General features: G+C 26.1%; 1 protein-coding gene across 2 annotated transcripts in view; it reads right to left on the reverse strand.

Annotated features, from left to right (window-relative positions):
* The window catches only part of LOC135928449 (serine/threonine-protein kinase D1-like), a 30,782-nt gene extending 26,261 nt beyond the window's left edge, over window positions 1-4,521 (reverse strand). For both annotated transcript variants that reach the window (XM_065464911.1, XM_065464912.1), the window contains exons 1-4: window positions 4,369-4,521; window positions 4,188-4,326; window positions 4,013-4,144; window positions 2,899-3,185 (exon numbers count right to left, since the gene is read on the reverse strand). In XM_065464911.1, coding sequence (XP_065320983.1) covers window positions 2,899-3,185; window positions 4,013-4,144; window positions 4,188-4,326; window positions 4,369-4,503 — 693 coding nt within the window. In that variant the 5' untranslated portion in view covers window positions 4,504-4,521. The remainder of the gene's footprint in view (window positions 1-2,898; window positions 3,186-4,012; window positions 4,145-4,187; window positions 4,327-4,368) is intronic.
* Window positions 4,522-14,739: the final 10,218 nt, after the last annotated feature.

Genomic DNA, 14,739 nt, shown 5'->3' on the forward strand with positions numbered 1-14,739 from the left:
AAAAAAAATTCCGGGTTCGGGCAGAGCAAAACTTTATAAAAAAATTTCAGGCCGGTTCGGGCTTGAAAAATTAGGCCCGATGCAGATAACTAATATATATATTATTTTTCATCTTTTATTATTGCAATAAATAATAACAAAAAAAATAATAATTTATTTTTTATAAAATACAAAAAAAACTTTTCTTTACATACTTATCACATGCCCCCATCAATTATACCTAAGAACCCTATAGGTTTAACCCAACAGTTATTCTAATTCACCCGCCGATAGATCTACTATCGGCCAGCTACCTAAACTTCCATCCTCGAGATTCGTATATGTGGTACGTTCGCCCAACGGTTCCAATATGGCAACCGGTCTGACCAATCCGGCCTCTCCCAAATCCCGAACATCAGGGGTCCTCCGTCTTGTCAGCTGTGGCAATACCGTCCAGATGGACACTGCCTCTTCTCTTATATTACTCCTACTTCTTTATCTCCTTATACGCCCATTGGCATATCGACTTGGGAAATTGCCTCTTGCTTCTTGGCTGACCCACGGAGGCACTGATTTTGCAGATGGTCAGTTGCTCTGCAAATATAGTACAACCGTTCTCTCCTCCAAGGTCTCAATCCTGGACGTCTAGGCTCCGGCGATTCCGGGCTAGCACCCCTGTGATTTGTCATCCTTGTTCGAGCCGGCATTATGGTTGTCTTAGACATAAAATTATTAGAGAACTTCTTCCCTTGGATTTTGATTCCTCATGAATTTCAGTTTTTCCTTTCTAATTTGGCTCCTGAAAATAGAGTTTTCTAAATGGAATCTAAGAGCATTTTATCATTTTTTGTTATGACTTTTTGTATCATCTCAAAGAAATTCCCATGATTTAAATTTTCAATTTTCAAAATTGATAAGTATTTCATTGTGGTCCGATTCGCTGTAGAATTTGTATACCTAACCATTGTATTATCTTAAATATGCATATTATTGCATTTATCATTTTAAAGCTAATTGAATTCTATTTAAATAATAATTATAAAATGTATAAGAATATAAATTTATCAAAACTTGATTTTCATTTAAACGGACAAGCATAAACTCATAAAATAGCAAATTCTCAAAAAAAAGTAGATATTCTAAATGCTAAAAAAGGAAACATGGTAACTTTTAATATAAAATATATGAATGTGATAAGAAAAAAGTCATAACTGATATGATAAAAAGAAATAATGGTAATAGGAAAAAAAAACCACAGAATAAAAACTCACAGGAAAAAAAACCTCCTGAAAAAAAACCCCCGGATTTTTTTTTCATATTTATAGAATTTATCACAAGAAGAAATTCTCAGTTCCAAACACGTCGATTTGAGCCTCGATTTCCTCCAGAAACTTGGAACGTGAATCAGAGCACTCTATCCGACGAAGAACGCACAAAATGTGAAGGTTGGAATCATAGTTTTTCTAATCTGGTTGGGAATAAACACACATCAATCTGGGTATTGATTTAAAAAAATTGCGAGGTTGCTACCGATGAAACCAAACTTGAAAAATGGCGAGTAGATAGTTGGACACCGAATACAAAATCGCAGTTATATTACCCAGATTCGGTTAAAGAAACTTTGTGAGGAATACCATGATGGGGTGTGTAGCCTTCCAAATTTTTTAAGAGCGATTTCCTTCAATATTCGATGTCACCCATATAATTATTATTCTAAATTATTAAATTTGTATACATAATCATGAATTACCAATAAAATAAATATATTATTACAAAATTTTGTGAAATTTAGTCTACTTAATATCGTAATTAAAGATGGATATTGTATTTATTAGTATAGCAAATAATCTTTACGAAAATAAGAAATACATGGGTTATTTTTTCCCAGTACCAATTTGAACTTTAGCATTTTATCTTGTTTAAGCATTTTTTATGGAGGGTATATGAGTAATCTTTAAATAATGAATTAGGGCCTAAAGAAATTTAGCTTATATTATATTTTTATAATATTTTTTTCTAAAATACTAATTTGTCTATACATTATAAATGAGTATATTCATTATAATCCAAATAAAAATATACTTATATTATTAGGTCTTAAGTAAATTCTATAAATATGAAAAAAACGGGGGTTTTTTCCGGGTGTTTTTTTCCTGAAAGTTTTTATCCGGGATTCGTATTCTATATGTTAATGTATATTATATAAATATCAAGCTTTCGCGCATCAAATTACCACCAGGAAAAAAAGGGAGAAGCAATTATTGTCATTTCAAAATTTTCTTTCGTTAATATTTTTTTTTTATGTAATCGGTCGTCAGAAAAATCGTGTTTTGAATATTAAACGACCAAATTAAAACAATTTAAAAACTCGGGAAATCATTTAAAACATAAAATGTTATACGGTAATAAGATTTCTTATCAGCCAACGCTATAAAATATTTTTAAAAAATTAGCCTCTATCTAATAATAAAATAATTTTCATTATCCATTTGAAAGAAAATTATTATTAATCAAATGTTGACTAACTTATCTTACTAATTAAATTAAACTTAGCTTCGTTATATTATGTATTATTAAAATGGCAAATTAACAGTTGTAATTAACGATAAAAACATACATATATATATAAATAAATTAAAATAAGCTTTATGAATAAATATGTAATGCTAGTGCCAAGTCTTTTATCGTAAAAAAAATAGCATAAGCGTCGCAAAAAAAAATTGGCTCATTGTTATCTTACTGGCAAGCAATGGACAAAAAAGATAGTGCATGATATATTGATGGACGAAAAAAAATGTCAAAAAAGAAGAAGTTAAAAATAATAATCGAGCTAGATGAAAGATAAAAATATTTTTAATTTAATAATTCAAAATTATATCTTTTAAGAAATTATATTATATGAATAAAATAAAAATTTACCATATTGTCAACTCGGTGAGAAGTTGAATGAAATAATTCATTTTTGGCTTCGTTTTTGGAATTGGCATAAGCAATATTCGAGAGATCGTTAAAACAGGGATATTGATTAAGGTTATTATTGGTACTGAGAACAGTAGAGCCTGAAACAGTGCTAACAACTGACTCTGAAGAACTATTAGGTGATACTAAATTATGGGTGGTAGAGGTTGATGAACATCGTGATCTGAGCTGAGAACAGTTATTAGGAATTTTAAAAGCACATCTTTTGTGAAAACTCAGCCCACATCCTTAAAGTCAATAAAAAAAAATCTAAGTGTAAGAATAGGGTTAAGTAATCCCTGTATAACCAGTTAAATTATTTAGTGAATTATCAAAAATTTATGGATATCATTCTTAGTTGGACGTTTTAAACATGAGATTGAAAAAATTCGTTTTTAAAAACATTTTTAGCTTATATTATTATTATTGTTCTGATTCCAAACTATTTAGGTTTAGATTTTAAATCAAAATGTTTTAAGTTTGCAATCTTTTAAAATATTTTATATGGTTAGGTACTATGATTTCCATTAGAATTTACCCACCCTTGTACTCCAATTTAAGGTTTAATACTATTTAAATTAGAATTTATATAAATTACTTATATTTTTAATTTTATATAAAACAATCATAAAATATATATGTATTGTATTTAAAATATTTTTGTTTGAGAATATTATTTTTTTTATATAGGTTATAGTTCTAATCCTATTTCATTATATAATTAAAAACTCAATATGTTCAAATACATAAAATAATTTTTCAAATTTAATAAATTATTTTGAAGATTTTTCTTCTTGTTAGTTCTATGAATTAAATCTGATTAAAGAGAAAAAAAATCAAAATAATTGTAAATTTATAGTTATAAATACATATTTTTAGTAAATGTGAATAACCACATTTAAAATTAAGCAAAAAAAAGTGCACCATGATATCAATCTCCATGGTGATGTTCTTATATTGCTTTATAGAACAATAACATGGTATTACTATGCTCATATAAATGAAGCCCAACACAATTTAATATTAATTAGTATACATATGTGTAATCAATATTATAGAAAATAAAAGGGTAAACCTTCGCATTTTAATCCTTGACGCACCAGACCAAAAAGCATTTCACCACAAAAATCACAAAATGCAGGAGATTTATATGAATGTATATGTAAAGAATGTGGGTAAAGAGAAGGTGATATCATCTTCATATCTCCTATATTGATAAATAATATTCAAAACACATGAGTAAGAACAACCTCGTAATACTATTTCTATCATAGAATTGTCTGTTAAATTTAATGTATCAGTAAGATAATCCAAAATACATGGAGATTCATAATTATGATAAAATAACATAAGATCTTTCTCTTGAATCCCAATTCCAATTAAAGGTTCCTATAATATTTGTAAAATTGATAAACTTTTGTATATTATTACTTGCAAACTAAATACGCGCTGCAGAAATAATAGGGCTAAATTTTTAAGATTGTATATATCAAATTGAGCTTTTTCAACTAAGATGCCTTCCCTAAAAACGCCAGTTTGGAATATTATATTAATCTTGGAAGACATGGTATTTAAATCACCAAACATTTAACACATGTAAGAGTGTTCTTCTTGATTTAATAACTTTTTTTTTTATTGTTTATACATATTTACTTGTTTCAAATATATACATATATATACGCTATAGCCAGAGGTGTATTGCGAGAGGGCTATCGAGGGCTAAAAGTATCTGATTATTTTGATTTTTAACCCCCTTTCCAAATTATAAGAAAAGGCTGAGACCCCCTACTCCCCCCTTCCTAAAATTTTTTTTAATATTTAAAGTTTAAAGTAAGTTTTATCATCTAGAAAGTGGGGATATCTATTTTTAACAGATTTTGAGCCAACTCCAAAAGGCTAAGAAGCCATTTTAAGAGAAAACTATCATTATAACCTCGATTGAGGGTTAAACTTAAAGGGTAGCTCAATTTAAAAAAAAGGCTTAGCAAATTTCTCGACTGTTAGGATTTAGCCGATTCAACACTACAGGCAAAAATAATCCAATTTTAACAAAATCTTTTAAATATTTAGATATGAATTTGAGATTTTTAAATAGATAAGATTTCCTGTAATTTATTATGTCAGAAATAATAAATCTGGATATTTTTCAGCATTGGTGTCTTTTTGCCAATTAACCATTATTTTTATTGATTAATGATATATAAAAAAATAAATCATTAGGAACATGTTAATTAAAAATAATAAAAAATGTTTATTTTTTTTAATTTTTTATATACATTAATAAAATACACTGTAACCAAAAAACAAAAAGATTTATTAGTTACTTTGACAGAATAGAGTACTCTTTGAGACCAAAAAATGCTTTGCAGGCCCTTTCCATGTGTAATAGCACCTTAGATTCCCTGCCTAATATTAAAACATTGCTTTTTATTTTAGCTACCTTACCGATTAGCACCTGCACTAATGAAAGGTCTTCTTCAATTTTGAAAAAGTTAAAACCCTATTTTGGTAATAGCACCGGTGAAAGCCGTTTAAATGATTCGTCATATTAAATATTTATAAGGATATTATTCTAGATAAAAATTTGATTCTAGATAAATTAGTCAAATCTCAGAGAAAAATACACCTCGCTTTATAAATTCAAATCATAAAATTGCTATATTATTATAACATAAAATTTTTATATTCAATAAGTAATTATAATGAATTCTTAGTCATAATATTTATATATTATACTATTTTTAATAAAAATATTGTATTTGCAATAAGAATTAGTGATCTGTATCGGGCCTAATTTTTCAACCCGGCCCGAAATTATTTTAAAAATGTTTTGCCGGCCCGAACCCGAAATTTTTTTTAAAAAGTTTTGTCGGCCTTGGCCTGAATTTATTTAAATATCATTTTTATAATTACTCAAAATAAAAGATATATGTTACATGGCGTCTAGTTTTTATAAATAAAATCAAATAATTTTATTTTACATAAAAAATTTAACATAAAATTGATATATTTAGATATATTTTAAAAAAAATTCCAAGGCCCGATCCAACCCGACCCGAATTTTTTTTAAAAATATTAGGCCTAATAACAATTATTAATGTTTTATTAATATACTCATTTGTTATCATTAAAATAATACATAGTTAAATAAAGGGATGTTATTTATACTAAAGAATTTTAATAATAAATAAAATCTATAATGAAATTCTCTGCAAAATTTTGTTATATGCAAAAATTTAATTAAAATAATTATTTTTAACATAAAATAAGATATATTGAGTGTCATAAAAAATAAGAGGTTTGGGGGGGGGGCGATTTTATTCTTCTTTCTACACCGAATGTATTGAATTAATTTACCATTGACTAAACATTGATAAAATTTTCAGAATAATGCTTTCAGTAGCGTAATAATCATAAATTTGGCCAAAATTTTGTTACTAATATTTTTTTTCATTTATGCTGGCTACTATAGTGATTAGCAGAGTTGTTAAAGTAGCGTGCTAATTAGCGCGCTAACTTTTTTGGTAGCTATAGCTAATAGCGGCGACTTTTTTTTGTAATTATTTAATTTTTTAGCGCGCTACTTTTTTTAAAAGAAGTTAAGTAGCCACTACTTCGCTACTTTTAAAAAATATAATTAAGATAAGTATAAACATGAAAATTTAAATATAATATCATAATTAATTATAATTAATTATAATTTTTATGATTTATTATTTAATTTTAAAATTGAAATTTGTATTATAAACCTAAATCACGTGTTAATAATTTAAAATGTAATCGCCTATGGATATCCAAATCGTTGAAAGTGATTCAGACAATGATATTAATGAAATGGAAGATACCAGGGAAGAAAATGTTATTAATAGCTATAATACAAATTTCCCATTCCCTAGATTTGAAAATTTTTTAAAATAAATATATAACCAAAACTGGTTTCAAATTTATTTATTTAAAATGTAAAAAAAAATATTTCCTAAAATCAATCCAGTAGCTATAACCTCAAGAAGCACCTAAAGGTAAATTGTCATTTTTACATTCTAATATTTATTTTATAAGACTGTTCATGATTTTTAAGGAAATGGAGAAACATCTAAATAATTTTGATATAGGCGACTCTACATCCAAAAAGACTAATTAATTCAAACCAAATTAATTAATAATGCAAATGACAATATTTCTCAGAAATTGGCTGATAAAGTTATTGTTGATTTTATAATTTATACAGTTCAGCCAATGTCCTTAGTTAATAATCCATCATTTACCATGATGATTAAAACTCTATCACCCTGGTACAACAATTTTATGCCGCCAGACACTAATGAATAAAATAGCAGATAACTTTAAAATGATGAAAGATGCTCTAATAGTAGAGTTATCAGAGATATCATATATGTGAACCATGGGAGATAGTTGGACACATAACAGAAAGTAAAAAGTTATTTATATTTATAAATTGATCTGATTAAATATTTTTGAGGTTATTTGCGAATCATAGGCTATTGGCTAGACCCTAGGACTTTAAAAAGAAGATCTGTGGCATTAGCCCTCAAAATGATAATAGAATGCCAGACAAACGATGTACTTGCAAATAAAATTATTGATAATCTATCTTATATTAAAAATATGTATAAGATTAAATACACCACTACCCTCAAGTGCTAGTGTCGAGAGAATATTTAGTAAGGCAAAACTTATACTTTCTGATCGTCGCTCAAGACTTGGGGATGATAATATTGAAATGATTTTATTATTAAAATGCAACAAATTACCATAAATATTTATTTTTATTACATAAATTTTTTTATAATCAAAACTAACTATATTTTAATATTTATAAATGTTGATTTTTATATATTTACTATACAATAACATTATAAGCAAAAAATGAAAAATTTGTTTGTAAATTTTTTTTATAAAAAGTAGCTAATAGCGATCTACTTTTTTTGATAATTAGCGATAGCGGTAGCGCTCTACTTTTAAAAGTAGCGTTTAACAACTCTGGTCACTAGACACTAATAAAGCACAAAATATTGGCAAATTTTTAAACCACCCCCCCCCCCTTCCCCCCATGAATCAATTCTGGCTACGCCAGTGTGGATGCTTATATGTTCATAAATATTAATGGGCCTTAATATAGGAATGGATTTCAGATCCGTGTATGAAAATATTTAAAAGGAATAATCGCTAGAAATCAAAGAAAAATAAAACCCAAAGTAAACGAAATGGAAATTATTCTAACTCATATTTATGTATTTTTTAATTTGTAATTCCGTATTCGAGCCTTTAATTGGCTGCGAAGACAAGGTAACATTATAATTCTGCGTAATGAATAAATGATGAGTTAAAATTTTTCCTATAAACATAATATTTAATTATTAATCCTGTTAAAGATCATTTAAAATGAGTGTGCCATCCAGCGTCTACATGAAAAAGATAAGAGCATTTGCCTCCATTTTATTTAAAGGGAATAGGCATCAAGAGGGGATAGAGTAAGCGGGTAGAATAAAGTTAAAAAATATTTTTTATATTATGAGCGAAATAGTTTCATTTACATATTCGGGATTAATATTCAGATCATGAGTGATAAACACAGATGATTGTCACCAACTAAAGTTTCTTTCTTATTCATAGCCTAAATTATTTTGCCTTTCTTTAGAAAAATCTTATAGTGGGCTTAATAATTAAATGGACCTTTTTTTAAATAGCATCAGATTGATATTAGTGATTGAAAATTGTCACCTACGGCAGCTAATTTTTTTATAGGGGATTAAAGGTAGCTTTAGAGGGGGGTTGCCTCCAACAGTTTCTCTCATGTAGACGCTTGTTATCACTATAAGCAAAGGAATGGCTCGATGAGGGGCCTGAACAGGTATTCCCGTTGGGTTGGAGCTAAAATACTGTAAATTATTAGTATCCTTCTTGAGTGAAAAATAGCAAGGACATTTTTTTCTTAATCCAAAGTTCATAGAACTTTTTTCTAATATTGAAACTTTTATCTCGTCTAAAACATATTAGTTTAACCATTTAGTCTATTCTTCAAGTTAGCACTGAACGAATTAATTATTTTCCCAAAATAAAAGATAGCATTCTTTCTATCTTATACCTGTCGCTTTTTATATGTCTATCGTCGCCATTTTTATAAATATATCTCAAAAATAATTGACTAACTCTAATCAGTTGACTTCTACAGCGGGGTTAGTATGTAGTATTCATTAAATTTGCAAGGAATTACATATATTTAAAACAATTTTACCGTGTACCCCCATAATAGTATCTCCTCTAGTCAAAATAAATTAGATACTTTTTAAAATAACGCAAATTTTTTGGAAGGAACTACGGAGTAGCAAAAGCGGAATTTCCTCTCCATTTGAAATCTTGCGAAAAACTATATTTTTGTTGTCTTTAAAATAAATTTACATTTTAATCTTCAATTTTATGATTATAAAAATGAATTATTTAATAGTATACACTAAACTATGTTGAATTGAAAAAATTATAAAATCAAAAATAATTTTGGTAGTCAAGTTTAAATAATATCAAGCAACAAAATTAATTTTTTGAAAAGAATCCAACTCAATTTATTTCCCTTTACTGGTTAACGGTACATATATATACCACCTCCTACATAACATTTTTAAACATATTAGTTTATATTTTTAAAAAAGAAGTTTTTATATAGTTTCATAGGCGTACCCAGGGGAGGGGGGGGGCAAGGGAAAATCCCCCCCCCTTCAGAAATTTATCACTTTTTGTAAATATCATTTTTTAGCTAATAAAAAATATCCCCCTTAGTTCTCCCCCCACTCCCTGACCCTCAGAAGTGTATGCATATATCTTAAACAATAATTTGAAAGAGAGAATGTAAAAGTTGATATTTTTTTAAAACTATTCATCATAATTTATACATTTTTGGAAAAATAAATTTATAAATATATAAAATGAACCAAAAATGCTTTTTAATAAATGGAATATAAGCCAAAGATAAGTCTTAAGACAAAAGTGAAATGTATTATAGTAATAATAAATCCATAAAATTACTAAATAATATAATATATCAAATATAATTTTTTATAAAGTGAGTAATTTTAATTTATCTAACTTAATAAAGGTAAAATATAATTAAAAAACTATTGATAAAATTAAATCATAAATTAAATAAAAATATTAAGGCACAATACAAACAGTGGAATATTATATATCGTAGATTTACAGTATATCTAATTTTATCAATTATCATATGGCAATCAAGTAATTTTTACCAATATAGCGAATTATATATTTTACAGAAAACTATAAAATATTGATAAGGACATCAGAAAATATCTTAAGACATTGTGGGATGAATAATATGAAAATTAAATTTTAATAATAATTTTTTACTTAAAAAAATAGATGGCGTTAAATAATTGAATGCAAATTGTTGCTATATTTATTATCAAGAGCATTGATTAGTAAAATTTGTTAAATTATTAACTGTCAAATATTCTCTAACTGTCAAATATTTTTGTAAAAGTGAAATTTACCTAGTATTTTGTAACTAATTCTATATAATAGAGGAATATCAACTATATGTCTACTTACTTTTTATAAATAATTATCTTCTAATTGTTTGAAATAAATTGTTACCATGCTTTTATATTATGTATATACAAGTAATTTATTATATTTTATGTAAACTAATAAAAATATATTTCATATTTGTTCCAGGCTTATATTTTTTATTAAAATTTTTAAAATTATTTTATGACTATATATAGACTAGGGGAACCCGGCCGAAGACCCGCCCAAAAGGGGGTCTGGGGGCGAATCCCCAGTAATTTTTTAATCCCACCCCCCTTAAAAAATCCTGGCTACGCCTATGTATAGTTTAGACATTACTTCAAAACTAGAAAAGAAAAATATGAAAAAAAAATTTTTTTTATGTCCCTAAGAAGCCCTCAAACATGGCGAAAATTATGAGGTCTAAATGCAAAGTTTTTTAAGTGATCTCACAAGCATAGTATGAAATTATTTCAATGAAAACTAGTGTGTATATTTTTTATAGTATATCAATATTTATCAATCATTTTTAAATAATTAAAATTTTAATAGGTAATCACATAAAGTTTGACTGGTGCATATATGCACCGTAATAAATTATTTTAAAAAATTCAAACAAATCAAATTTAGTTTAATGAATTATAATTTTTTATATTATACCTAAAACCTGTATCGTCTTTTGAAAATAATGTTAAAATGTTTTTTTGAGCCATCTAAAATTAAATCGAATAATATATTGTTCCTTTTATGATATTTTATCTATTCGATCAAAATATATGAAATATTCATAAATATTTGGTTCATAAATATTCGAAAATATTTAAAATTATTCATAAAAATTTAATATTATTTGTAGCCACTTCCTTGCCAAACATTTTATTTTATTATTAAATTTAAATTCATTTAATTTTTTCTTATTAGCACCTCTTTTGTCGATTCAATCAAAATTATGAAAATAATAGATGACTAATTTAAAAAATCAAAATTCTATTAATTATATTTAATTTTTAATTAAAATTTGTAAATGAATCGTTTTCTAACAATTTAACAAGCACTTGCTCAACATTTTGAAGAAATTGAGGAAAGAGATATATTTATAATTCCACCAAGCCCCTCCTCAATTATGATGAAGAAGATTTCGATAAAAATGAGATAACAAATGACCGAGTTCTGCTTAGAGATTCATAATTCAATTGATGACGACATTCCAGGACCATCTTCTACAAGAAGCTATTCTGTAATTTCATGCAATTTAAAATGTAGAAATAGATGTATTATATTCTACAGCCCTTTATATGGGAAAGAAGATAATAAAACATGAAAACGATATGCATGATAGAAGTCATTAGATATATTTTCTTTAACTTGTGAAAAAGACTTATATTTTCTAAATGTAGATCAAAGTAATATTTATGAAAGACAAATTAATAGGTCAATCCCAGATATTAAGAGATTTATTGTAATTCTATTATTAACTGGATATCATTCGCTCCCACAAGAAATAATGTTTTGGCCTAATATTTATATTCCAATAATCCGTAATACAATAACCCAATTACTATTTCGAATAATTAACTTTTTTAACCTCTTAATATGCTGGATTTTCTATTTAAGATTTTTTTTTGACGGATTTTTTTAGAATATCATATGGAGCTATTTAGGCATTATTTTAAAACTAATAAATAGACACAATTTTTATTTTAAATATAAGCATGCTTGATTTGAGTATTATTTTCTTAGAGACCATTTGAACATACTTATTTTCAAATTCTTTGATCGTTTTAATCGCAAACTGAGAAATATATAACCGGAAGAGCTCTTAATTAAAATTTTAATAAATCAATCTTGAGTTTAGAAGGTAAATTAGGATTAAGTATTATGTACATAATTATGAATTTTAATATTATAAATAGAAATAAAGGCATTTAAGGGGATAGTATACATTTATTGGGGAAGGGGGGGGGGGGTTATCAGTTACATTTTTAGATAAAATAGGGCAAAATATTGCTACAAAAAATTATTTAATACTTTTATTATAATCGTTTCATATTTATTTAACTTGAATCTTCAGCAGCGCTCATTTCTTAGGCCAATTGAATAAAGAATATGTAGGAAAGAATTTCTAAATTCTATAATATTAAAATATTCAATTTTAGCTATCCATTAGACGGGACTGCATGATTTCTAGTAAAATTATATATTGCTATATTTTTATTCTTATAAGTTTTGCATTTTTTTTAATAGTATATTTTAATATAACTTTAATTTCTGAATTGAGCGATAACTAAATATTCACCTATATTAAATATTAGTCTGGTCCTAATGATTTATTTTTTTTTTAAAATCTCAGTCAATCAATAAAAAAATGATCAATTGGCGAAAAGAACCGAAGAACGATAAAAAAAAATATTATAATTTATTATTTCTTTCAAAATAGTTTGATTAATGTTAACAAGGTAACCTACTTATTTTAAATAGTTAAAGATCTTGTTAAATTGTACTATTTCTTGCCTGCAGTGTTGCTAACTCGGCTCAAACCCAACAGTCGAAAAAAAATCGCTAAGCCTTGAAGCGACAAATATTATTTTTTTTGAAGATTGAGATATCTTAGGTTTAAATCTCGATAGAGGTTATGATAGTTTAGTTTTAGATTAAAAATTTATTTTAGCCACTTTAGGGTTGATTTAAAACCTGCAAAAAATGGAGCCATTTATAAATAAACTTATAGGCGGCGAACCTAAGTGAACTTAAATAAAGCAGAAGCGGCAGCGATAATTTTTAAAAATTTATACGGGAGTAATCATATTTTCAAATAAAATTTGATGTCTATCTTATGAATGGGTCAATAATATATATTTTATAGAATTTTTCAATGGGTAGAGTCCGCAATCCTCGTAGAGTTGACGACACTGAAATAATGTTAAAATCAGTCATCTGTCAATTGTTTTATTCTCAAGCCAGTACGGTTTTTATTAACCTTATGATTAATATTTTCAAAAAAAATTTTTTTTTAATATCTTTTATTAACATGAAAAAAATTTCTAATATTTATAAAAACAATTGTTAAAGAGAAATCTAAATTTTTATCATAGTTGATAATAAAATATAAAACGTTTCATTTCTCTATCTTCTATGTGGCTATAAAAAAATAATTCTATTTTTGACTATATAAAATTTTTAATTCTTATAACAATAATAAAGAAATGGAATCAAATTTAGCCACCTTTGAATAAAAATTTAGGGGGGGGGGCTATATATCAAAAAATAATTCACGAGGGCTTAGCCACTCGTAGTCACCCTTAGCAATACACTCCTGAGTATAGGTCAAACGATTCCCAATACCGATACAAAAAATAACAATTCAATATATTTATTAAAAACAAAGTGGAAATAAAATTCATCGATATTGTCATTTTTTTATTTAGTTATAATTAATTTATGATATTATTAAAAATAAATTACAAAGGAAAACGAATAATATTACCATCTTTCTACCTTTTTTTTTTTTATCAGTTTTGAAATTTTTATATGAATTTTGTTTTATATATTTATAGCATATTGACTAAAAAAAATTTAAACTTATGAAGGTTATTATTATTTTTGCTACCGGTTAAATTTATAAATATCGTAATCAATGTATTTTTTTAATTTAGTTCATTTATTAATCTCATCATTATCCCAATTTTAATTTAGCTGCTAATAGTTAAAATTATATCATCTTCACTCATTACTTTTTACTAACATTCCTAAATTTTATTTTATTTTCGAAAATAATATGGTAAATATCTCATGTCTAATAGATTAGATATCACAACATAATATATAAAGCCAGGGCCACCCAACGTTTTTTACAAGGTCCGGCAAATCTTATTTTTGCATCATGCCCACTATTCAAAATATTATTTATTTTCCAAGATATGTGGTAAAATTGAAAAAAAATATTCCGAAATTCAGCTAATGCAAGATTATTTAATAATTTTTCAAACTTTCAAAAATAGTTTTGAAGTTTTAATTATCTTATAGAATAATAATTTTTTATTTTTAAATATAAAAAGATCAAACAATAAAACTATTTAATCATATTTAGAATCAAATATTTTTTAGATTTTTTTCTGGCATTTTTATCAAAATTTTCTAACAATATTCAAATTGTTTCTAGTGTTATTCATTTTCTATTGAAATAAACAATGATAAACTAAGAGACAATTCTTGGTAGAGATCTGCAAAGTTAGGCCCAGCCCATACGCGCTTCGGGTCTAA

This window comes from Gordionus sp. m RMFG-2023, chromosome 4 (assembly GCF_954871325.1).
Source record: "Gordionus sp. m RMFG-2023 chromosome 4, tfGorSpeb1-WG-v2, whole genome shotgun sequence".
Lineage (NCBI taxonomy): Eukaryota > Metazoa > Nematomorpha > Gordioida > Chordodea > Parachordodidae > Gordionus > Gordionus sp. m RMFG-2023.